This window comes from Oryx dammah, unplaced genomic scaffold (genome assembly GCF_014754425.2).
Source record: "Oryx dammah isolate SB20612 unplaced genomic scaffold, SCBI_Odam_1.1 HiC_scaffold_25, whole genome shotgun sequence".
Lineage (NCBI taxonomy): Eukaryota > Metazoa > Chordata > Mammalia > Artiodactyla > Bovidae > Oryx > Oryx dammah.
The window spans coordinates 24,731,728-24,756,987 of NW_024070209.1; the positions used below are offsets into that span (position 1 = coordinate 24,731,728).

At 38.2% G+C, this 25,260-nt stretch overlaps 1 protein-coding gene across 6 annotated transcripts in view; it reads left to right on the top strand.

Annotated features, from left to right (window-relative positions):
• Window positions 1-25,260, top strand: part of MTA3 (metastasis associated 1 family member 3) — a 211,745-nt gene that overhangs the window by 165,218 nt on the left and 21,267 nt on the right. For 3 of the 6 annotated variants that reach the window (XR_005718373.1, XM_040224560.1, XM_040224563.1), the window contains exons 10-14: window positions 8,075-8,149; window positions 10,026-10,084; window positions 14,743-14,867; window positions 17,446-17,597; window positions 18,636-18,858. Coding sequence is in view for 5 of the 6 variants with exons in the window: in XM_040224560.1 (XP_040080494.1) it covers window positions 8,075-8,149; window positions 10,026-10,084; window positions 14,743-14,867; window positions 17,446-17,597; window positions 18,636-18,858 (634 nt within the window). In the remaining variant the exon portion in view is untranslated. Of the gene's footprint in view, window positions 1-8,074; window positions 8,150-10,025; window positions 10,085-14,742; window positions 14,868-17,445; window positions 17,598-18,635; window positions 18,969-25,260 lie in introns of those variants that run through there. The other 3 variants (XM_040224561.1, XM_040224564.1, XM_040224565.1) reach the window with 2 other exon arrangements.

Sequence of the window (25,260 nt, forward strand, 5' to 3'; positions counted from 1 at the left end):
TTGTCATAAAGTTGTTCCTAATTTTATTATACTTTTAAGTTCTGTGGGATAGATTTATAATGATGTCCCCTCTCAGACTGCTGATAGTGGTAATTTAGCTCTTCTTTTTTCATCTTTAGTTTGGCCAGGGAGGTTATCAATTTTATTGATCTTTACAAAGAACCAGCTTTTGATTTGATTGATTTTTCTGTTTTCTGTTCCATTGATCTCTGCTTTTCTGTTTATTATTTTTTTCCTTCAGCTTGCTCTGGGCTTATGTTCTTTGTGTTTTCCTAGTTTTTTTTTTTTGGTTAAGCTTGGGGTTTAGATCATTACTTTGAAACTTTTCTTCTAATGTAATCATTTATTTAGTATACTTTAGGCTGACAGTGAATTCAGGTTTGACTGAGAATTGACTTCCTCTTTGTTTGAAAAACTTTACTCTCCCTTTTGAAAATATATTAAATTTTTTTTCTCTTTAAGTATTCTGAAGATGTCTCTCTATCTGGCTTACATAGCATCTGATGAGAAGTTCCTATGTATGTAAAGTTTCTTTTTCCTTGTGCAGAAGACTGTCTCTTCAGTTTGGGTCCGTAGCAGGTTTTGCTGCTGCACTGTGCCCTTGGTAGGCTTTTCTGTATACTTTCTGTCCTTGTAGTTCACTGAGTTTCCTAGAGCTGAGCTTTGCTGTCTCTGTGTTAGTTTGTATAGTTTGTATTGATCTGTCTTCTAGTACACTAATTCTTTTTCTTGGCTATGTCCAGTGTACCAATATACTTAAAGGAATTCCTCACATACAGTGCCATATATTCCTAACATTCACATTTTATTTTTATGCTTTTTGTCTTTGCATAAATTCCCTATCTTTTCGTGTATTGTCTACCTTTTCAACCAGATCCTTTAGTATATTAATATAGTCTCCTATTGGCTAGGCTTGGATTTCCTTACTATTTGGCTGCCTTCAGTGTACCGCTGTCGTGCAAGGCCTACTATTTCATGTACCGTCTTTGAACTCCACAGGACCCCTGAAGCTTAACTGGATTTCCCCTTTCTTGCCAGATATTCCCCCCACCCAGCAGGAAAGGGTGAGGGCCATATGGCTCATGCACCTCATATGGCTAATGGACCTAGCACCCCACCCCCAGCCTTCAGCCTAATGAGCTTCATTTCCCTGCCAGCAGGCAGAGTTATTGACACAAGCCAATCACATCCTTGCGTGGGAGCCTTCTTCCAGAACCAGGCGTATCTCACCCTCTTGTTACATGGCACCGCCTTCCGCAGCCCTGCTGGACTCTCCAGTCCCAGTTGCTCCCCTTCATCTTGTAGTGTCCTCTTCCCCTGGGCTGTGAGTGTAAGTGACTGCTGTTAGCCTTTTTGTCTCTGGTGTCTCGTTTGTATGTCTGGCTACCTTCCACTGTTAGAGGGTTAGGTCTCTCCCTCACTAGAAGGGTGAATGGGGGTGAAGTGAACACCCACAGACTTCAAAATCTTACCTGTGCTTAATGTGGGGCCTGGGCTTCCCAGGTGGCGCTAGTGGTAAAGAACCCGCCTGCCAGTGCAGGAGACATGAGACATGGGTTTGATCCCTGGGTCAGGAGGATCCCCTGGAGGAAGAAATGGCAACCCATGCCAGTACTCTTGCCTGGAGAATCCCAGGGACTGAGGAGTCTGGCTACAGTCCATAGGGTCATAAAGAGTTGCACACGACCGAGGCAGCTTAGTAGTGTGGGGCCTGGAAAGCAGAGAGTTTTTTGTTTTTCAGTGTGCCTGTCCCATCCTTGGCAGGCCTTGCGCTGTGGAGCCTTTCTCTGCCTTTTTGCTCTTCCCCCTGTGGTAGGGTGGTGGTGGTGGTCCATGGTAAGGGGCTTGGGGTTTCTTCGCTGTCCTGTTCCTGCCCAGTTCTGTACCCGTGTTTCAGCGGTGGTGCTCCCACAACAGTTGTGCTCTTTCTCCAGCTCCCTTGTGGAGACCAGTCTCTGCCTTGGGCAGCCTTTTGTTAGCAGGGGTTCTTGGATGTGAGCACATTTCCAGTCCCCCTCCACTGGCCGCTACATGTTGCCTGGGACTGGGGGGGCGGGTCTAGTCCATCTCCAGTGGTAGATGCTCTGCTTTGTATGAGTGCAGGATCTGGGAAGCAAGGGGCTGTCGTAGCCAGCGGCAGCAGGTCGCCGCTGTGCACACCCACACCACCCACCCTGGGCAGGTGGCTTGTCCTGCCCCAGTTCTTTCTGCCGAATATCTGATGGAGAAAGGGGCTGGGTCAGTTCCCTCTGCGCTGTGACATTTAGCTTCATCCTTGAAAGTTCGATAAATTGTATGTTCAGTTTCATTTCTTCATTTTCCCTTATGGTTTCCTTTTTGATTCATGGGTTATTTAGAAGTAAGTTCCACATACTTGTAGGGTTTTTTTCCCCCATATATATTTTTGGTTATGAATTCCAGTTTAATTCTGTTGTTTTCAGAAAGCATGCTTTGTTAAACACACAAACTTTACATTTTGAAGATTTGATTATCTCTGCCTTAGTACATGGTTTGTTTGTAGCGTGTAGTATATGGTGTAGTATATACTGTATATGGTGACTGCACCATGTGCTGTTGAAAAGAATAGCTATTTTGCTGTTAGGTATAATATTCTATAAATGTTACTTGGGCCAGGCTTATTAATAGTGTTGTTCAAGTCTTCTGGAGAGTTCTGTTACTTGTTGAGAGTAGTATTAAAAGTCTGTAGATAGAGTTGAACATTTTTCTAATTTTCTTTTTTTTTAATTATTTATTTTAATTGGAGGCTAATTACTTTACAATATTGTAGTGGTTTTTGCCATGCATTGACATGAATTGTATTAGGTTTTTGCTTTAAATATGTTGACTCTCTGTTGTTACGCCCATACACTTTTAGGATTGTTATGTTCTCGGGATGAATCGACCTTTTACTGTTTACATTATGCTTCTTTATTCCTGGGATAATATTCCTTGTGGCAAAATCTGATTTTTCTCCTATTAATATAACCATTCCAGCTTTGTTGTTTACATGATATATTTTGTTTCCATCTGTTTTACTTTTGTTTATGTCCAAAGTGGGCTTTTTGTACACATAATAAGTTGAATCTTTTTTTTTTCCCCCAACCAATCTAACAATCTCTGCCTTTTACTTCAAGTGTTTAGACCACTTGCCTTTAATATAATTGTTAATAATATAATTAACCATTTAAATCCATCATTTTAATGTGAGTTTTCCATTTGTCCCATTGTTCTTTTCCTTTTTTTAATAATTTTTTATGACTCCCATTTCATCTCTACTAACGGCTTACTAATTAAACTTTTGTTTAGTGGTTTACAATATATATCTTTAAATGTACCACAGTTTACCTTCAAATAAATACTACTTAGATTACATAGATCGGGAGAACCACGAAACAGTACACGTCCAGTTTCTCTTTCCCATTCTTGTGCTTTTGTTACCATACACTTTATTCCATGTTCTAAGTTCCACAGTGAATTATTGCTGTTTCTTGCTTTAGGCAATCAGTGATTTTTTAAAAGAGATGAATCCCCGCACTATTTATTTACTTATTGTTACTTTTTTTTTTTAAACTCACTGTTTCTGCCCCTCCTTGTTTCTTTGTGTGATTCAAATTTCCATCGGCACCAGTGGGGGGCTTCTCAGGTTTCCCGCTCTGGCTCGTTCTTTCTCATGAACAGCTTATGGAGATCTGTGGCAGGTGTGTCTGAATTCCCCTTCCACAGATGCTGAATGGTTGTTCTAGCCCTCTATTGACCTTTAGTAGTTTGGTAAGTTTTTTGTTGTTCTTACCTTTATTTTTGCTCATCACTTGTTTCTTTTATGCACTGCCAAAGTGAAAATATGTAATGAGTCCTATCTCTCTTCACAGTAGCTTGGGAATTTAACTTAGTTCAGTTGATTGTCTTGTAATCTTAGCTCTCTGATGGTCTAAAGAGTTGGTATGGTTTTGAAGAAAATTTTTTGTTTTTCCCCTCATCTTTAGAGTAGGGATGACATTCTCTTGTGGATTTCTACATCCTAAACAGGACCTGAAATATGCAGAGGAACCTGAAAAATCTAAAGTGCAAAATAGCAAAGTCCATCCCCCTTCATACAGTGGAGTCCTTTGCCATAGAAACTCTTTTCATTGAAGGGTATTTCCTGGCTATTGTATCATTTAAACTTCAGTTGCAGATAACAAAATTATAAGAGCTGTTTTAAGCTGAATGGTGTTTAATTTTAGAAATTAGATACTTAAAATCATTGATAGGATTGGAGGCGGCGGCTCAAGCTGGATCTCAGAGTAATCCCACAGAAGCGATCCCCAAGTGAGCTGTTACCTCTGCCCGCTATGGGAATTGAGAAGCTGCTGGGTTAACGTCTGAGCCAGGGTCACACTGCTGTAGCCACGATCTTCAGATCAGGAAACCTCTGGCAGACTCATGGGGTCTAGAACAATTCTGTGCCTCTTACTTTTGCTGCAGCAAGATGGATCCCTCGCTATGCACCATCTATACTGTGCCTGCTTAATTTACTTTTGACTTGTCTTATACATCTGACTGGCAGAAGTGAGTCACAGGGGAGTCTTAGAAATACCGTGTTTGGATTTCTAGCCTTGATAGCATAAGAGAGTGAACTAGCAGGAAGTTGGAAAGGATACCGAGCAAGTCAAAATTAGAGACAGTAGAATCCACTTGAGTGAGCCCGTTTGAGGAGGAAGAAATTTATTAAAGGGTGTCAGAAAGCTAACAGACCTCCAGAAGGGCCAGGGATCCATGTTTCGATGCTTCATAGCCAGGGCTTCTGAAGCCAACAAACCTACCTGACCCCACAATGGTGACCCTCCAGCAGGAATCTCCCAGCCCCCCATCATGTCTACTGCCTCTGCCCACCCATTTTGCTTGATTCTCTTCTACCCCTGACTCTGTCAGTAAGTGCCATGTATCTCAGCTCTATTCTTAGAACACTACTTTTTACCGAGTTTTGTATTACAGTATTTTTGATTATAAGTGAGGGAAACTCAACCTCACCTAGTTTAGAATAAAAGATAGGTATTTTGGTTATATTATGATTCTTAGTTGCTAAGTACACAATTCACTACATCTAATTTAAGCTGAAAGGCATATAGAATATTAAGTTCTCATAAAGTCTCTGGGAAGACTAGAGACCTAGGTTTGATGCTGCCCATGCCCTCTGCTGTTTGAAAGAAAGGTCAGCACAGATGCTGGCTATAGTCCATGAGGTCACAAAAGAGTCAAATACAACTTAGCGACCAAATAACACCAATTATCCCTGAATTATTAGAAAATCCATGATGTTTATTCCTCTTCTGGTTTTAGCCACAGCCCTGTCTTTATAACTTATAACTTCTGCATTAAATTATAAAGGTAAAAACACACCACCAACAACAGACTTTATATAAAAATAGAAAGGGAAGTCGGTGCAGAAGGAAAATAATTTCACTGAGCAAGGAATGAAATATAGATGTTTCTCTAGTCTTCCTTTCTCCCTTTGTGAAACACTTTCTGATGCCTTAGGTGTCATTCAAAGTAGAACACCTCCCCATCCGCCTCCCCTGACCGAGTTTTGTATCAGACTACTTTTGATTATAAGTGAGGGAAACTCAACCTCACCTAGTTTAGAAGAAAAGATAGATATTTTGGTTATATTAGGTTTCTTAGTTGCTAAGTACACAATTGACTACATCTGATTTAAGCCAAAAGGCATTTAGGATATTAAGTTCTCATAAAATCTCTGGGAAGACTAGAGACCTAGGTTTGGATACCGCCCACGCCCTCTGCTATTTGAAAGAAAGGCCAACACAGTATCTTAGATGATCAGAGTTCATCTGGTCTGGTGGGGTGACCCAAACCTTCACTCCTGCAGATTCTGAGTCCCGGGTTAAAGGCAGTGTTCTGTGGAAATAAGTCATTCATAAGTCTGTGTATGGTATTATTAGCCAATGCATTTCAGGCAAAAAAGGGAAATCATATCTAGAATAATTGTCCATTCAATAAAAACAGATAACTGCTATTCTAGGATGCTGAGAGTCTAATCTAGCTGACGTTTTACTAGGAATGGTCCCGTGCTGGAGGCCCTGTGTGCTTTGTTCCTTGCAGGTTAGACACTTGGAGGAATCAGATCAGAATCGGGAAGAGAGATCCCTGTGGTGGCTTCCATGTGTGTGTCTATTTTGTTTGTGTCCTTTGAGCAGTCATTGGGTGTCTAGGGAAAGAGGCTGGCCGGCAGCCATAGAAGGGATCATCTTGGCCAGCAGATAAATGAGAAACCTCCTGTGCAGAGGACCTTTGTGAGCACAGGGACTCAGATATCCTCACAGCCAGACCCCCTCCAGGTGTCTGTCCCACAGATCTCTTTTCTAAGCTTCATTGCAACCAGTCCTCTAATCTGATTCCTCAAGTCTCTGATCAATGTGTCAAAGAAATGACCATTGTCCACAGGTGATGTAGATTAGTGCCTCTGGCCTTCTCTCTTGCAATTCAGAGTATAGCATCAGATGCTCACTCTAGCGGTCTGCCCTCCACAAGGGTCTCCCCTCTTTGCTGTGCTTCCGGCACTCCTGCTTGGGGCTGAAGTGCTGCAGAGTCTAATTCCAGTTGGTGCCAGCATCGTGTGGAGCCATCTGTTGCATTTGGATTTTTCCCTCTTCAGTTGGCATATCGTAGGGAACTCCCATGAAGCCAGAGTGAGGGTTGAGGAAGAGATTATACTTCATCAGGAGTAGACACAGACATGACCCTACACTTCTTGATGAGAGCCTGGTGCTCCTGAGCACAGCCGATTAGGACTTTAGGACTTAGATAAAATGTGGCTCATGAGGAAGCTTGGGTTACCTGTCACTTGGTTTTCTTTTTTCAGACTACCAGGTAAACTGCATGCCAGGGGCTGTTTCCCAAAAGAGTAACTAGGAGATAAGAAGTCTTGCTTTGTTTAAAACCCTAGGAGACTATGCCTAGGGTTTTGCTGCAGTCAGCTCCTTAACACTGCCCCTCAGACCCCTTCAGCTCCTTTAGATTGCTTTATGTTAAACTGGAGAAAATTATATTTGCTTTAACTGCAATTGAGACGGCAGCTGTGCCGATCTGTTCCTGTAAGGAGACCACATTTGTTGAAAGTGGCACCCAATTAAACTTAAAAATAATTTCATTTTTCTAAACTCCATTTATTTTTCTCTTCAGGCCGAACAGGTGAGTTAAATATGGAGGTGATAGGAATGTCATGAATGGTGTTCATGTAGGTCACAAACAGACCCCTAGCTGCACTGGGGTCTGGGAAGAACTATTTAAAGCCAGTGGTACGTTAGAGCAAGCTCGATGAGAGTCAGAGGGTGCTGACTCACCCATCAGTAAATCTGCCTCAACAGCTAACAATTGAATGTTATCATTCTGTTTGAAGTGCCCTGATTGGCTTCTTGAATGAATAACAGATCTCCCTTTACAGAGGGACATACTAAATATTTTCTTCTATCTTGGGTATCGTAAGTAGAAGCTCATTTGGCCATTTTTGAATAATTATGGAAAATAGCAGATAAGCTTCCTACTTTTCTGATATGTACCACACTTGGCTGTTTTTTGGAGACTTAGGTTTTCATTTTACTTACAACAAAATAGATTAAAGTAGAGCAGTTTTTGAAAAGGTGAGAGGTACTACGCTACAGACCAATGACCCCTAGCTGTGGGTGTCATCTTTGGAAGTTGAACTCAGGCGGGACTTCAAAATACTATTACTAAAAATTATACTTCAACCCCACCCATAGCCCGAGAAAAACTGATTAAGTCATGAAATGTTATCAGTCATAAGGTTTATAATTTTAAACAAAATGTTATCAGTCATAAGGTTTATAATTTTAAACAAAATTTAAACATTTTAAGAAATGTTTTGTATCATCACCTCTAGCTGAATAGAACTTGTTTGGGGACCCTTTGCTCAGAATTAATTTCAGTTTTCTCAAACATTTCTACTAGAATGCATCTCCCATGTAGGTTATTGCCTCATTATTTTTAAGAAGTGGTTTTAAAGGAAAATAGTTCCTACAGTAGCTTGTTTTCATTATCATGTTACATATTTTTTCAGCTCCCTTGGAAATCACTGACTAGCATCATTGAATATTATTACATGTGGAAAACTACTGACAGATATGTGCAGCAGGTAATTTTTCATGTTGCTACCAATATAGTTGCATTAAAATGAACTATTTACACATTAATATTTCTTAGCAATATACTTAGTTTTAAATGTTTTGTTGGTTTATCTTTTCTAGACCACTATAAACTATGTAATTTCATATCTTTAGCATATCATTTTAAGATTTAGTCTCAATATTTTCTTTACTTCAGATTCCATTATGATAAATATTTTGAAAAGATAGCAGGGAAAGATCCACCAGAGAGGTATTATTTTCCTTGTACATGCCTGGTGCTTCATCTCTTTGTTGGTATAGTTGACAGAAATGACTTCAGATGTGTTAAGAGTTCTTCTGAAACCTCCTGGACATTTGTGTGATTATATCAAGTGTTTGACCTTAAGTGTAGTAGTTAGTCTTTGCTAGTTTAATGTCTTTACTATTTAAAGTTTACTGTACATAAATACAGAACTTTCCCCCCAAAATTATCTCTAAAAGCAGAGATTAACTTATTTTTTAAATCTTCCCGAAATGTCCCAAATTGAGGTAATTCTCTCAATTACTACTTTTGGAGGAAAAGTATATTTTCCTCAGGTGACCTACTATATTATATTCTTCTAGATCCGTGTCAGAACTGATAGAGACAAAGGGGCAAATAGATTTAACAGGCATTTTTTTCCCTAAGTATATGATCACCCAATGGCAAGTGTTACACGCTGTAAAAATACAATTTAAAGGATCACTAAAAAAAATTACCCTAGTGAGTTGTTGAGGTTGTGAATAGTGAATAGGTACCTATGGCTTGTTGAAAAATGTCCAGTGTTATCATCATATATAATTCAGGAAGTGCTTATTTCAAACTAGCATCCAAAACCAAGTAAGATGGTTCTTTAGAACATTTGTGTGCCATCTTCTCATCTGTTGTTGACTTTCCAAATAAAATTTGCATGCGCACCCCCCACCCCCACCCCACCCCCAGGATCTACTTAGGTAGATGTGAAGACCATGTGCTCTGGAAATCTTTGTTATTCAAAGTGAAAAGAGTTTCTAGAGATGGTGGCAATGATGGCATCAAGGATGGTTGAAATGTGTTTGAATTAAATTATTTCCAAAAATTTCAACTCCTTATTTAAAAGTTTTGTCTCCTTAAATTTTTTTATTTCCTTCTCATTGAGAAAATGGAGGCTTCCCTTTGTGTTCTGATTTGCCGTAATTCTGAATGTCCACCATCCATTATTTTCTTTCTTGATTTGCATTTTCTGTTGTGGTGATCAGTCTCTGGCTTTGATTATGTAATCTTTTCACCATGCCCTTCCCTGCATTTGGCTCCTAATTGGTTCCTAAAAATCTGACATGAGTTCAATCAAGCTTTAAAGTTTACTGCATACCTCCCAAGATGAGGGTAAATGCTTATTTAATTGGACTTAGTTACTGTCCCTTTATTTCACATAGACTTTGGAAACTAATCACCTCTGAGTAATTTTCTAAAAGCAAAGATCATTTACGGGAAAAAAAAAAAAAGATCATTGTTTTTTATCCCTCCCAGAAAGGCAAAAAAGAAATAAAATAGAAACTAAATGTGACAAGTAAAAATGATTACTTATAAGTTTGATTTATCTGTTCCTAGAGGAATGGGAAATGGAGTTGCTCATTGCATTATTTTTAAAATTTGTGTCTAAAATGTTTTTGATACCTGTTCTGTACCTCAGAATCTAGTGATTTTTCTTACAAATTTCTGCAGTTTAAGAACATGTGCATGAAAGAAAAACTCATCTTAAAAAGACAGTTTTTGAATTTATGTTTTAATGTTTTATTTTCTTGTGAATTTTTTAAGACAGATGAAGTGGTAATAATTATTTTGACATTGTGTGTGTAAAATATTTCATCTATCTTTTCAATTAGAAACGTCTAAAGGCGGCAGAAGCTGAGAGTAAACTGAAACAAGTGTATATCCCAACTTAGTAAGTAATGGAAATCTTATAAAATATTTGCCATGGTATTAATTCTATCCAAAACAAAATATTTACATTTTTGTCATCTTCAGCCAGATTTGAACTTCTTTGTGTATCTTATTTTCTTCCATGACAAAGCATAATTTGCTTTCCATTTTAATGCCACTGCAGTGATTTTATTTTAGGAAGAAAAATGGCTCGTGGGGGAATCTCCAGGTTTACTAACAAAAGGACCAGAGCAAAAATGCCATCAAAGCTTCAGGGAAAGTATTAGAAAACTAACCTATGAAAATATTATTTGAAGCGAATGTGTTTCAGAAAGCTAGCAACTTTTGAGACTTCTGTATTGTATAATGTATTTTATTTGGGTAATGTCCATTACCCTTTTGAGGATTGTTTTTATTTTATGGAGGATTTTACATTGTTTGGGGAAAGTAAAGGAACGTAATTAGAACCAAACTTTGTAAATATTGGATAAATAATAAATAGGTCTTGATTGTTTCAAATGCCTAGCATTCTATCATTATCCTCTGGGTTTAGGAATTATTGTATATTAAAGTGAATGCCAGTTTTCATTTGCTACATTTTAAATGAATTATCTTTTTTTTTCTTGAGGTCATAAGTTTGACAGTTTATTTGTTCAAGCAGATTTAGTTTATTGAGCACCATGTATATAGTGCTATCCTAGGTTCTTTGGGGATTAAAATGAAATTCACTACAAAATTCTATGTACTGATTCAAACCTTTTCACTCTTGAGGTCAGTACAGTTATCGTATACCTAGCCTTTTCTTTACTGAATTTCAATACATTAATACATATTTTAATACACAGGAGGCCTCATAGACAATGAGTTGTTATATTTCTTATTAGTCTTTTTTCTCAAGGTAGATAACATGTAATTTATAAGGTCCATAATTTTTATTCAGAGCTATAATGTCCTTTCTGCAGAGTGGTTTCTAATATTTTAAAAAATTATATGGTTTATTTGACTAATCTATAAAAGAGCAACTCCCCAAAGAAAATAGTGTTGTGGTTCATGTGTCTTAGATTTTCAAAAGCAAGCACACCAGCATTCCTATACTTTGCAGTGCTGTCAGATTACAGGAAAAGTGGCTAGTATTCGCCAAATACCACAGATAATTGTTTCTACTCAGTTTTGCATTGACTTTGGAATCTTGATCTAAGCCAAAGACTAGTCTGTGGGTCAGATCTCACCTGCCACCAGTTTTGGTAAATAAAGTGTTTACAGAACAGCCATGTTCTGTAAATCATATATGTAAATAGAAGTCATGAATCTGTATTGTTGAGTTGGATAAGAAGCTGAGTTCTTTGAACAGTTTCCCAATTAACTCTGAAATATTATTTTAAAACAGATTGTAGATTAAGTTGGTTTTTTGACCACACCACATGGCTTGTCACACCCCAGGGGTCGAACATGAGTCCACACCCACAGTAGTGAAAGCACTGAGTCCTAACCACAGGACCGAGAGTTATTTTTCACTCTTACTTGTTTGAACCTGACAGTCTCCTATATGCGAAGCACTCTGTTCAGTACTAGAAGTCAATCAGTTAGGAAGACAGGTGGTCTGCTGGAGCCTGCATTCTAGTGTGGGGGAGACAGAAGCCAAACAGCTGGTCACCCAGTGTGACGAGTACTGTGGTGGAGAGGAAGAGCTTGTGTGAGAGTTTATCCTGGGGACCACACTCAGGTGATGCTGTCAGGGAAGATTCCTTGTGGAGGTGAGTTTGAGTGAAATCTAGGCAAGGGATTAATTGGGTGATGGGGGCTTTCCAGGCTGATGGAATCATGAGATGGGAAGGGGCTGAACATAGTTAAGGAGCAGAGAGAAAGGCAGTGTGGCTGATATGAAGAGAGTGGTGAGCCATGAGAGGCCAGTATGGTGGGCAGGGGCCAGGGGTTAGCCCTCTGATGAACACTGGAATTGGATTTGAAACAAGGAAGTGTCGTGAGCAGATTTATATGTGCTTTATGATGACTGGCTGTATTTTGGAAAATGGTTTGAGGAGTCAGGGGAGTGGCTGTAAGGACACCATTATCAAGTTCTTGGAGAAGAAAGATGATAACACCTTGACCTAGACCTGTGGCCTGGACAGTGCCTGCTACTTGGAGGTGATTGACTTGTTTGGAGGGGAGGAGGGGAGATGTTGAATCCCAGGTTTCTGGCTAGCTTAATTAGGTGGATTGCTGTGCTGTTCACCATGATGAGAAGCTGCAGCAGAGAACCAGGTTGGGTCATTTTGAGTTTGCTTTCTTCAAAAAGAGGTGTTGAGTATGTTGTCAGATATATTGTTCTTAAACTCAGAAGAAAGTTCTGGGCTAGAGGTCCAAATTTGAGCTTCATTTGCATAGAATATTGTTCTTGAAACTACAGATTTCTTAGAGTAATAAGTTAGAGCCTTGGCCCAAACTTGAGGAAATCTAGTATTTCTATATCAGATAGAGTATGATAGCTGAAAGAAGAATAGCCAGGTGGGTGCATTATCACACAGCCTGAGAGAGGAGTGTCTTTCAAGGAGGGAAAGAGGTGTCAAATGCTAGTGAAAATAGCCAGGGAATGTAGCAACATGGAGGTAGTTGGTGACAGTGAAGATTGACAGCTCTCAAGAAAATTGGCTGAAAAGGTAAATTCCTGGTGTTGAGGGTTGAGTATGGGTAGAGTAATGGAGTTTTGTTTTTTTTTTAATAGGAGAGATATGTTTCCATGGTAAATTTGGGTCCAGGAAAGAGAATCAAGTGTACAAAGTTCTCAAGAGGGCAGGAGGGCTAGAGTCTGGAGCACAGAGGAAGGGAGGAAGGATTTGGGCATTAGCTAAAAGGAAGGGCAGCTTCATATAATGCAGCTTTTAAAACTTTATTAAAATCATCACATTAGCATCAACCATTTGTCCCCTGAGAATTAATCTATAGGTTCTTGGTTTTGAAAATCGTATGTTTAGTGGTTGACCTGTCTATATTCCACCTTTACATACTCATTTTCCTTTTGTGATTATTATAATTAAAGTCAGTGGTTTATTCAGCCACATAACATTCTAGATTCATTTGAACAACTGAAGTTGTGTTTACTCTCTCGCTTTTTTCAGGCTGCTCAACTGTAAATTTGTATTAGCTCTCTTTTAACACATATATATTTGGCCCTGTGTTAAATGTCAGATATTTTCATATTTAGAGAAAATCTTCTGAAATTGACATTATCAGCCATTTGACTTCAAGGGGTATCATTTCTGACTATGCATAGTAGATTTTTACAGACCTTTGGAAATCTTAGTCATTGTTAATCACCACTTTTAATTTTGTGTTTCCAACTGAAATCTATAGAGGAGAAATACTTTTTGTCTGTTTTAAAATGTGTTTTTAAAACCAATTTGTCTTCAAAATACATTGCTGGCACAGATAAGAAGTATAAATAATAGCCCTGTTTATAGAATAGGGCTTTCAGTGCACACACAGGTTAGATGGTTTCACTTAAGAGTTACAGTATCACTGGCAGAAAGAAATCTTAATTTGTCATCAGGTCAAGTTTACGTATTAGGCTTTCACTGGTAAATGTAAGTGTGGGAATGAGAAAGAGCAAAAAGGAAACTCATGAGTCTACTCTCTGCTAAAACTTCAAATGTCTTTCTTAATAGCTGTGAACTCTCTTTACTTCACTGGCCATAGGACTATATATAGTCCGCATGTAGTCATTCAGCATTCATTACTAACAAAGAATTTGCTAATTTATTTTGTTTATTTTCTGCCCAGCATGTAGACATGAAGGCTCCTCTAGAATGAAAGTTGCTTGATGTCAGCCCTTTTCTTTACTGGACCCTGAATAAATATATGTTAGATAAATTAAGAGTGTACTTGAGGACATACTGTGCACACCTAGGTGGACAGTGTTCTTGGGCGTGACTGATAAGCAGAGCAGTTAGGCTACCCCAGATGGGAAAAAGTAAACCATGTTGGCACAGTAAATACCAAAACAGTCCAGGCTACATGATTCTGAGGAATTATGACTTCTGGAAATCTGATAGATATTACCTTTTTCCTCTTAAAAAGAAATGCCTCGGATACATTTATTGGTTTTTCTAGTTTCAAGTGCTCTGTAATCATCTTCATAAAAATTCAAGCATAATAGAAATGATGAGTGGTTACAGTCTCCTGAAATGCTTTTACCTCTCACAGTAAGCCCAGCTGATACCCACAGTGTCACTGTTGACATGCAGCGTTTGTGCAGTTCTCTGGAGAGCCAGTGGGTAGGGTCGGCAGCTGTCACTCTAGCAGCAGGAATGGGCAGTGGTTTTCCCTAAACACTGCACACTGCCTAATTTATTTAATCCAGAAATTATTTTGTCATGATAAGTAATAAAATTTAATAACTTGCATCTTCCAAAATTTCAGACAGTATCCTAAGGAAATTGTGTCTGGGTGAGGAAGAGGTATGACTCTACTTATTTTGTGAGTGTCACGTTTATGAGATTGGTTTTTACATAGCCTCGGTTTGTAAAGATAAATGGTTTGGGTTCATTTAAACACCTTATTTTTATTTCTTCTTCATCAAACATTCAAATGTTTATGTGTGGTTAAGATCAGTAATGAAATGTAGACCCTTTTACCTTGTTACACAAGTCATTTTTATCCCTTCACTTTATATTTCATTGAAAGCAGCAAACCAAATCCCAACCAAATATCCGCCAGCAATGGCAAACCTGGTGCTGTGAATGGAGCTGTGGGAACCACATTCCAGCCACAAAACCCTCTCCTTGGGCGAGCCTGCGAGAGCTGCTACGGTGAGTTTTCTCCAGCAGGGCTTATTCCCCACTCCAGCCCCTGCTCCCCGAGGGACTGTGCTGGCAGCACCCGTGGGAGGTGTGGGAGTCAGCCCTGCATGGAGAGCAGGATAAGGTAGCCTCAGAGTGAATAAACGCCTGTCCTTACCTTCCGCTTGGACGCTCTGTTTAGGTGTTAGGTTCCTTTGATTTGCTTCTGTGGTGTCCTGGGTCTTTTGAGTATTCCACAGCAGTGCGTGCTAAGCTGCATTCAGAGCTGTTACTAGCTTTGTGTAAACCATGGTCCCATGAAATATACCAATATACCTTTTGGTGTTTCTCAGTATATTTTGACAAATTAAAGGCTCCACATAACTTTGTAGGAAGGACTTACTGCTAGAAACTGGTATTTATAGTCCTCAGACCAGTTCCCTTAGAGCACTGGCTTGGGAGATGCTGTTTATGATACTCTTGTATTTATCAGTATTTATCCTAGTTAAAAAAACTACCTGATGCCGGCAGCATTATATTTGCCTTGAATGTTAAATTGAGGTGGTGAGACGAACTGTTAAGTAGTCGATACTTTTTTCTTTTTCTTTTGGCTGCGCCTCTCTGCATGTGGAATCTTAGTTCCTTGACCAGGGGTTGAAGCCACGTCCTCTGCAGTGGTGATGCTGAGTCTTAACCACTGGACTGCCATGGAGGTCCCAGATACATTTTTTATATTTCTTTAAAACCTCAAACAACAATATAGTCTCTTAAATGGGACTATGGTGACACAATCATCCATATGGCCTTCCAGTCAGAGCAGCTTGGTGTGGAAGAAGGAAGGACACAATATTGACTAAAAATCATCCATATGTCCTTCCAGTCAGAACAGCCTGGTGTGGAAGAGGGAAGGACACCAATGTTGACTCAAAACATGTACTTGGTGCCCAGTTTTTGACTCTCCTCCATGACCCATACCAGGCTCCAGCATTAGGAAAGGCTTTTAAAGCCAAATCGTGTAATTATCCTGCCTATAGCCAAGGAAGGTGTGAGCCAGACAGATTGCTGTCTTCATAGAAATAGCACATGCCTAGCCATTTTCTGTACCATGAGAGCGCAAAGGGAAACACTTTGTAGAAAATTAGATTCTTTTGGTCAAAATTTTACATGGATTGCATAGCTGTTTTTGCACTGGGGGAAATCTTAGATTTTGAACTTCATTTATATTTAAATGAAACTAGAAAGACTCCTAAAGAAATGCTAGTGGCTTAATGTGTCTTATAAACCCCCTTTCATCTTATATGTAGTCTCACATATCCCTTTAAATAATTATTCCATCATTTTTATATGTGCATGACAAAAAAGCAATTTTAATTTTATAATCTTTGAGGTCCATGTATTAAATTACTTATTATAATTGTATTTCAATATAATATACATACCAAATTTATCTTGACAGAAAGAACTTGATGTTTTCTATTTGTCAATTTTAATTGAATTTGAGTTAATTGTACAAAGAGAAAGGCATTTGTTGACATATTAAAATGACGTGTCATAATTAATTTGGATAAAAATACTTTTTTAAATACAAGTGAAATTTTATATTCAGAATCCAAAATAAGTCCATGCCTAATATTTAGGATTCTTAAAATTGGTGTTTAAAAAAACTCAGCTTGACTCATTTGACTATTTGGTTTTAAATTACAAGAGGGAACATTTTTAGGTTACTGTTTGCCAGGAGTCCCCCCAGAATAACACATGACGGGGTTCATAAGAAGCAGTATGACTATAGTGATCACTGTACCTTCCCTTTCTGACATTGTCTTGTGAAGTGTTAGTTGGTAACCCTGATGTGCTGTTCGAACATGTTAACCTGATGAAGGCAACGTTGCAGGTCAAGGGCAGAATATTCAGTGTTTTCTGTCTTAAACTTCAGATCCATTGTGGGAACACTTAAATTGTTATATGGCAGTAATTTAAATTTCAGAGCAAAATAACACAGGTGTGTAGTGTTCGGCTCAGGAATAAATCAGCTGAGCTCTCAGGGCTTAAGCATGCTGCGATCTCTGCTGCATGTGCTCACTTGATAGGGACTTACAGTCTTGAAACGGATTCCATTTCTAAAGAGAGAAAAAATAAAATAATTGTTTTATCTATTGATTAAAATAAAGGAATGAAAAACAGATAACCTATTTCTGTCCAACTTCTACCTTTATCTGTGAGAGTCCCTCTAAGCACCTTAAACCCTGAGCTAGTTTCTGAACCATAGGTTTGGAAACCAGGATTTAGTTTAATACCTTCCTGATAACTTACCTCCAGAAATATACACAATAGAGGATGTTTTTAATGAACCAACAAAAATTCCTTCAGCAGTATAATGTGTAATAGAGGGCATTTGATATATAGAGAAATAAATGGCTGAATGAATTCTGACTTGAAAAATACATGCATGTATCAGACGTTCCTGTTTGCTGGGTAAACTGGGAGAAGAAAAATAAGATTGTAAACTAAAGATGGCTTTGGACTGTTTTTCAAATGTTTGTCTGTATATGTATTGCTGTTACAAGTTATATCACATTCTTATTTTACTTATTTTTCCCTCCATCTTTAGCTACACAGTCTCATCAGTGGTATTCTTGGGGCCCACCTAATATGCAGTGTAGGTTATGTGCAACCTGTTGGCTCTATTGGAAAAAATACGGAGGCCTGAAGATGCCCACCCAGTCAGAAGAGGAGAAGTTACCTCCTAGCCCAGCTACCGAGGTACACAAGCAGTGGTCTTTTTAGTGTTGAGAAATGGCACATTTTTCAGTGCCTGAATCACTCCTCGCAAACAGAAGTAGAGTATAGGCAAACTTAAGCAAAGCTATTAAAGCTAACCATAGTACTGAAATGTTCACGGTAGGTGTGGAGAGAGGGGCAGGGACAAATCCAGTGTTTTCAGGTATTCAAAATATTGGTCTTGAGAGATTACTCAGAAAGAAGAAGAACAATGTGTGTGGGAGGTGTTAGCATGAGAAGAGAGCCTACAAGTTAAATATTGGTTTTAATGGCTTTTTTGGAAACAGTTTGCAACCTTTAGCATGTTGAAAATATGCTTTATTGCATGAAGTATTAAATACAAATTGAGCATTCTTCCTGTTCCTGAGCTATCATAGGTATAACAGGAAAGCATGGACTCAATCTTGGGGTGAACAACAGTTTAAATATGATTTGGTAAAATTCTCATAGATGACAAATAATAGGTATTTACCTATTGAGAGCTAACAAGATTTAAGGACCCTCACTTCAATATTTGGGACTTCCCTGATGGTAAAGAATCCACTGTACTGCAGGAGATCTGGGTTCAGTTCCTGGATCAGGAAGATCCCCTGGAGAAGGGAATGGCTACCCACTCCATTATTCTTGCCTGGAGCATTCCATGGCCAGAGGAGCCTGGTGGGCCAGTCCATGGGGTCACAAGAAGGTGGACACAATTGAGCGACTAACACACTTCAATATTAAAATAATAATAATGTTACTCCTGGCAGTTTTTCACTGTTGTGAATATGATTTGAGATTGCTAAGGTCAGTTTAGGAGGAAAAACTATAGGATCACAGACACCCCACTTCCACCCAGTTTCCTTCTCTAGTCCCCACCTCCTACTCCAAAGGACACACTTTAAAATGCTGTCCCCCTGTATTAAGTCATATATTCTTTAGTGAAAGACGTAAAACTTGCCCTTTTCTTTGAGCAGAGTGTAAACAGTAGGCATGTGACACATTCTGGTCTTCATACATCTGTTGGTGTCTGATTTACAGGACCCGCGAGTTAGAAGTCATATGTCTCGCCAGGCCATGCAGGGGATGCCAGTCCGAAACACTGGGAGCCCGAAGTCTGCAGTGAAGACCCGTCAAGCTTTCTTCCTTCACACTACATATTTCACAAAATTTGCTCGGCAGGTCTGCAAAAATACCCTCCGGCTGCGGCAGGCAGCAAGACGGCCGTTTGTTCCTATTAATTATGCTGCCATTAGGGCAGAATGTAAGATGCTTTTAAATTCTTAACCTTATATGTTGTGCTTCTGACCATCTTCTCTCTTCCCTCTCTCTGTTTTTATTTTTGTTTGCAATAAACATAAGTTCTTGTGTGCAGCCTTTTATTTGGTTTTTTTTTTTTTTTTTCTTTTTTAACATTGTTTTGTCTGCTGCCATTTGTATCACGCCAACCTGAAAAGGAAACATTGAAACTTCTGCCATCTTTGTGAGAAAGTAGTGCTCAGTAAAAGATAGGTGGGAGGTGATCCTACCCAATGGTTTTTTGTGATGGAGTTGCCTAAAAGCCCTTATTGGGGAAGCACCTTTACCCCTAAGGTAGAATAAAGCCTGCCAGTTTGCACTAATGACAAATTGTACGTCTTTGTAAACTTCTCAGTTTCCCACAAACCCTTTACAGTATATAATATTCTGGAAATTCAGTGTTTCATAACAAATTAGAAGATTTAACAAGCTATGAATGAATTTTAAAGTCTTTTGGGTGAATTATCTGAAAAACATTTAATTTTTACAAGCTAGTATCTGAATTTGTGGTTGAGCATTCTATTTGTCCAGTTTGGCTTCCATTTCATAATTATATACCATATGTATTAGTACATAACACATCATTTTATTACTCACATTTTCAACACATTCAGTCTTGCTTATGTTTGTTGTTGTTAGAACAAATGTCATATGTTCCAGTGAATTGCAGGTTGTTCTCTTATTACCATGTACCCCTAAACGTGTCCATAATTTGTCTGTGAGCTCTGATTCTAGCCTTGTTACTTTTAGTTACATTCCTGGTTAGCATGCTAGAGCCATGCAAGTTTTTTCCCCTGTGGGATAAGAAAACTTGCTGTGTTGCTTAATAGATGGGAAATCTTAAAGAAATTCTGAACATACTTTATCGTGAAAAATTTATTATTTTGAGGCATTCCGTTTTGATTTAAAGAAGGTATCTGTAAAAGGAGTGATGATTGAAAAGTGGTGTTTGTTCCTGAAGATAATTTTCAGCAGAACAGTTGAAAGTCTTTAAAACATACAGGTAAAAGCTTTAAAAGAAGAAGAGTGCTTTGTAAAGGGAGTAGAAATTGGAAGTAATCTCTGTGTGCCATAGAGGGCAAACCTTGCTACACGAGACTTGTATATTGGAGAACTTAGGCATATATACTGACATTTTGTGCTATTTTTGTGCTAGTGTTTCTGAGTTCATGGATTTACGTTATCATTTTCTTACCATTTTAAGGAACTAGAAAATATTTATCTCTACCTAAACTGCTTAGCTGGTTTAAAAACATATTTTTATAAATAATTTCTTAAATATAAGGAATAAAAAATGTTACGGGAAAGAAAATGAATGGAATTCTCCCATTAAAATTGGCCAGGCTCCAAGATCATCTTTGTTTCTATGAATGGAAAAGAAACCATCACTAACTTAATTGACTTCTGAGAAAGCTTTTTCTCATTAAGCTTCTGTTAATTTCTCAATTTGCAAATTGTCTTTATTTTTATGATTCTTCAGTGAAGTATGTTTTCTTCTGTCACCTCATTTTGATTTGTTGCAGTTGAAAGGCTGTGCCACTAAAAAGGGTCAAGATTAAATTACCTGTATTATATTTCTACAAACATAGCTATCATAATGATGATGATTATAATAAAAGAAAAGAGGCATTTTTTGTGATGAGATTCAAGGGGCATATTTTATTTTGTAGTTAGCTTCATTGAGCAAGTTTATAGAATCAGATTCTCAGAATAATTTTACTGTGCAGCTTAAAATGTAAAAGTTTCACCAGCCGTGTACTCAGTCCTGGTCCCTGCAACCAGCAAGCAGCTAATGAATTCTTCCTAGCATCTAATTGCTTCTTGCATCATCTTCTCATATGTGTACTTGTTACAACCTGTTTAGCAGATTTCTTTGATCTTGGCTGTTAGTAAGATTAGGTGTTAATAACCTGATGTCTGTACACAACCATGTTTGTGGTCCAATGGGAGGGTAAATCTATATCATTATTATTTTTTTATATAAGCTTTCCTTGGTTTCTCAAAGGTAGTGGTGACCCTGTCCCTCCCCATAAAAGTTAAGTCACTATGATGCAGTATGAATGCACTTTCAGATCAGGTGAAAGTTTATAATTCTAAAGGTATCGATGGATGAAGAGCTCCAATTTATATGTTTAGTATAATTCTTCATAATGTTGGAAAAGGAAAATAGTTTTCCCTGTGAACTTGAGATTCTTCCTCTTGTAAGAACTGCAGAAGTTGATGCCTGTGGCTTCTGGCCTTGGCAGCACCACTACAGCAATATCATAGCCAGAGTTTATGGGATGACAGACGGCATAAGAGTGAAGAAGTAGGGAGCTGAATAGAAAGATTCTCAGTTACATGAGAGAGAGCATAGTCATACCTTTGAGTTTTCACAAGTTAATTCTTGTGTAGAGGAATTTTTGTTATTAACAGCAGCACTCTCTGACCTTTATTTTCCTTAAGAAGCAGGTGTCAAAGACTACAGTAGAGTGAGTAGGCGAAATCTTTGTTTGCATGTCCATAAAGTATCTCAAGGAAAATGTAAGAGTAATGTCCTTGGAAAGGGAAACTGGGAGGCTGAGGGAAAGGAGTGGGAAGGAAACTTGCTACTGTTCATCTTTCTAGACGTTTCCAATTTTGAGTCATGGGAATATATTTCCTATTTTAAAATTTTTTTAACCTGAAATAAACATATGGTATAACCAACATGTGTTTTATAGATATAGATATAAAATGATTTATAATTCCAAACCCCCAAATACCTATTTATTTTAATAATATACCTTTATATGTGATTATGTAAGTCCGTGCTGAAAGTTACTAATATAAGCACAGAGCCTGAACCAGTTCTACCATGTAAATAATACAAGTACAATAATACAAGTGGACTGCGGGACCAAAAACCAAAACACTTCAGAAAGAAAAGTGTGATGTCCTGGACGAGATTCGCAGACCAACTGCATGGTTGTAACACAGCATCAGGTTTCAGATAGCCTGTCTCTTCTCCCTCTTGACACCCCTCCCCTCATTAAAAAAGTGCCATGATGTAATGATGATGGTGTTCCTCCTTTGTTACTGTTATCAGACATCACCACTGAGTTTACTGGATAACTTGTTAAAAATCGGTAAAATCACCCAACACCTGGTGAGCACATGGTTTCTATCTGAGACTTAGGATACAGAGACTGGGGGTAAATATGAGCAATATGTTAGCAGTATTCAATAGATGAAGCAGAAGTTCCTAGAGAAGTGGATCCAAATGACTTAGGTGCCCCCTCTGTAGCTTACATGAATAATTAAGTAGTTTTTGAGTTGATAACACACTGGACTTTTATGATAGCACCATTCCCCAGAATAAATGTCTTCAAAGGGGAACCTGGAGCCCTTTTTTCTCTGAACATGCTAATTCAACTTCAGAAGTATCCCAGGGGCCCATATTCAGAAGAAACTTGTTTATACATATTTTGAGTTTTGTAGAGGTTTCTCAGCAAAAGTTACTATTAATAATTATATAAAGTTTTTGAAATTTTAAGTTCTAACTTTAGGAGAGAACAGTTCTGGCTTATTTATTTTGATAGTTGTTATTTTAGTAAAAACTTATCTTCGAATGGATGTTTTTAAATTTTTCTAAAGGAACAAAAATGGCTACAAGTCTTAGGCCAAATCAACACCATTCCCGTTCATACCTTTTTTAGAGCTAACCATTGTCATCAGTGTCTAAAGTGTCCAGAGATGACATGTGTATCTCTAACAAAACTAGGTGTCTTCTTTGTTTTTGTACAGATGTTAATGTCTACATTGCTCTGTACCTTGCCTTTTTTGCTTGATGGATCTTGGAGGCCATTTCATACCAATTCATTGAGAGCTACCTCTTCTTTTAATCAGCTGCATAATAGTCTATATTTTGAACTTGAGCCAGTTCCCCTATTTTAAAATATTTTAGGTTGTTTCCAGTCACTATTATAAGTAATGTTGCAACAAATATTCTTATATAGATACCTTTTAAGACTGGTGTATGTACCTTACAGGTGTGTGTGCATGCGTGCGCAGGCGCTCAGTCATGCCCAGCTCTTTGCAATCCCATATGATCCCTAACAGTAAAACATCTGGGTCAGGCAACTTTCACTTTGACTTTTGATAGTCACTGCCCAGTTGCCCGTAGAAAGACTGTGATTCACTCTCCCACCACAGCGTCTGCAGAGTGCCTGTTTCTCTAGAGCCTTGCCAGCAGTGTTATTGATCTCTGAAACCCTTAACTAGTTGGTAAGTGACATGTAAGTTATATCAGCTTGCATTTCTCATTCTGAATAAGGTAAAACATTTTGCATATGTTTGAAAACCATTTGTATTTCCTTTTTTGTCAACTGTTTTTGCCCTGGCCTGTTTTCTGTTAAAAATCATACCAGCTTGTGGGAACTTATTGTATTTTAAGGTAGTTCGCTCTTGATCTGCAATTCAAATATTGGGTTGGGTAAAAACTTTGTTCAGGTTTCCCCATAAGAGAGTATGGCAGAACCCAAACAAACTTTTTGGGCAACCCAATATTTCCTCCGTTTTGTCCTTGATTTTGTTGATGCTGTGTTGGCCAAGCAGGTTTTGTTTTGTAACTTTTTAAGTAGTTGAATCTTTTTTTTTTAATGGCACATCTGTTTTGTGTCTTGTTTGAAATGCCTTTATAAGAAAATTTTCTTATAAGAAAATTCTATGAATGGTTTTACTATGATAGCAATTTTGAAGGCCCATGCGGGAGACCTGGGTTCAGTCCCTGGGTTGGGAAGATCCCCTGGAGAAGAGAAAGGCTACCCGCTCCAGTATTCTGGCCTGGAGAATTCCATGGGCTTTGTAGTCCATGTGGTCGCTCAGTGTGAGTGACTTTCACTTTCATATGAGATAGTTTTGTGAATTTCAATTCAGTAGGTACTTTTTGCAAGCTTTCTATTTTCCCCTGTAATATTTCCACAACATCTTAGAAAGATAGCCATGCGTTGCCCAGAAATGGGTAACTTTTTTCCAAGTTTACCTCAAGGAAGTAGAGCTCGGCCTTCCAGAAGCCATGAAAATATGCCTCATGCTTGGTCAACTGTTTGGAGTGAGATGAGGATGTTCTCGCTCTGGCTGGATTTTGATTCTTTCTGGTTTCTTTGGGCATTTCTCAGTTTGCATTCTTTCCCTGTGTGCTTTTAATACATACTAATTAGTCCTCTTTAGATAGAGTTAGGTGAATAACTTGAGAACAAGTTTCCACTGGCCTGGTCTTGAGTACAAATCACAATTTTTTATAACCAGCTCAAGTGTGGCCCTGATCATCTAAGTTTATGATCACTCCCTCCAGACAGAAGCTTTTTCTCTTTTCTGTTGGTTTTCAGTGTAATCGTTTAATGGTTGCAGTTTCTATGTTAAATAGTCTTAGCACCCACCTTTCATCTTGATTATTCATGGTTGAGACTGATTTTCTTGCCACCAACTACTTCCTTTATAATGATGATTGATGAAAGGTGGAATCTTCTAAAGAGCTTTGATCTCCCACTCAAGTGCTCTGTAAATTGCCACTTAGAACACTGCATAATTAATCCTACTAATTTAGTGAGAAATTAAAAGCAGATTAATATGAAGTGAAATGGTCTTTGGGTATTGTGTTGGTGACTCTTGATGGGTTTTTTTGATTATTGTCAAGGTGACAGTCATGTGGGAGTTTATTGCTTGGAGCCACTTTGGCAGTTTTCCTCTGGGCCTTAGAAACTGGAGTAAAGAGTGAAGTTAATCTTATTACTAACAATACAGTAATGGTTTTTGTCCAAAACATTGAGGAAATACTAAGATGATTCATTGAAACTTTATTTTATTAATAAAATATTTTTCTCTTGTCCTCTTCCTAAGTAGAACTTGAATTTTTGATGAATTAGTAATACTAGGAAAGAATTATTACTGTTAAATCATAGTGATGTGACAGGTGTTCAATCCTTGCAGGGTTTGGGCTGCATGTTAATGTTTGTTTAGATTACTCCTCCAAAATATGCTTCTTATATTTCTGCCTGTAACGTCACTATTATTCAACAACAGGTGAAAAGCTTCATAGCTTAGTAATTTTATTTTATTTTTCCTCAAAGGAAATCAACTGAGTAGGAGGAGAAGAAATTGGACCATTTATAGTTGTCAGTGGTTGCATAGTAATTAGCCAGTGCTTGGGATACATATTCAGATTCCAGGCTCTGCGTTATGTGCTTTGTCTATTTCAATATTTTTAAATGCTACTTTCCCACCTTTTTCTGTTTAGTAGTTATTGGAGAAGAATTTCCTTGATGAGAGGGTTAGAGCTTATGAAAAAGTTAATTTTTAATTCTAAATTATTTGAAGTTCCAGATTGAGTTATACATTTTAACACTAA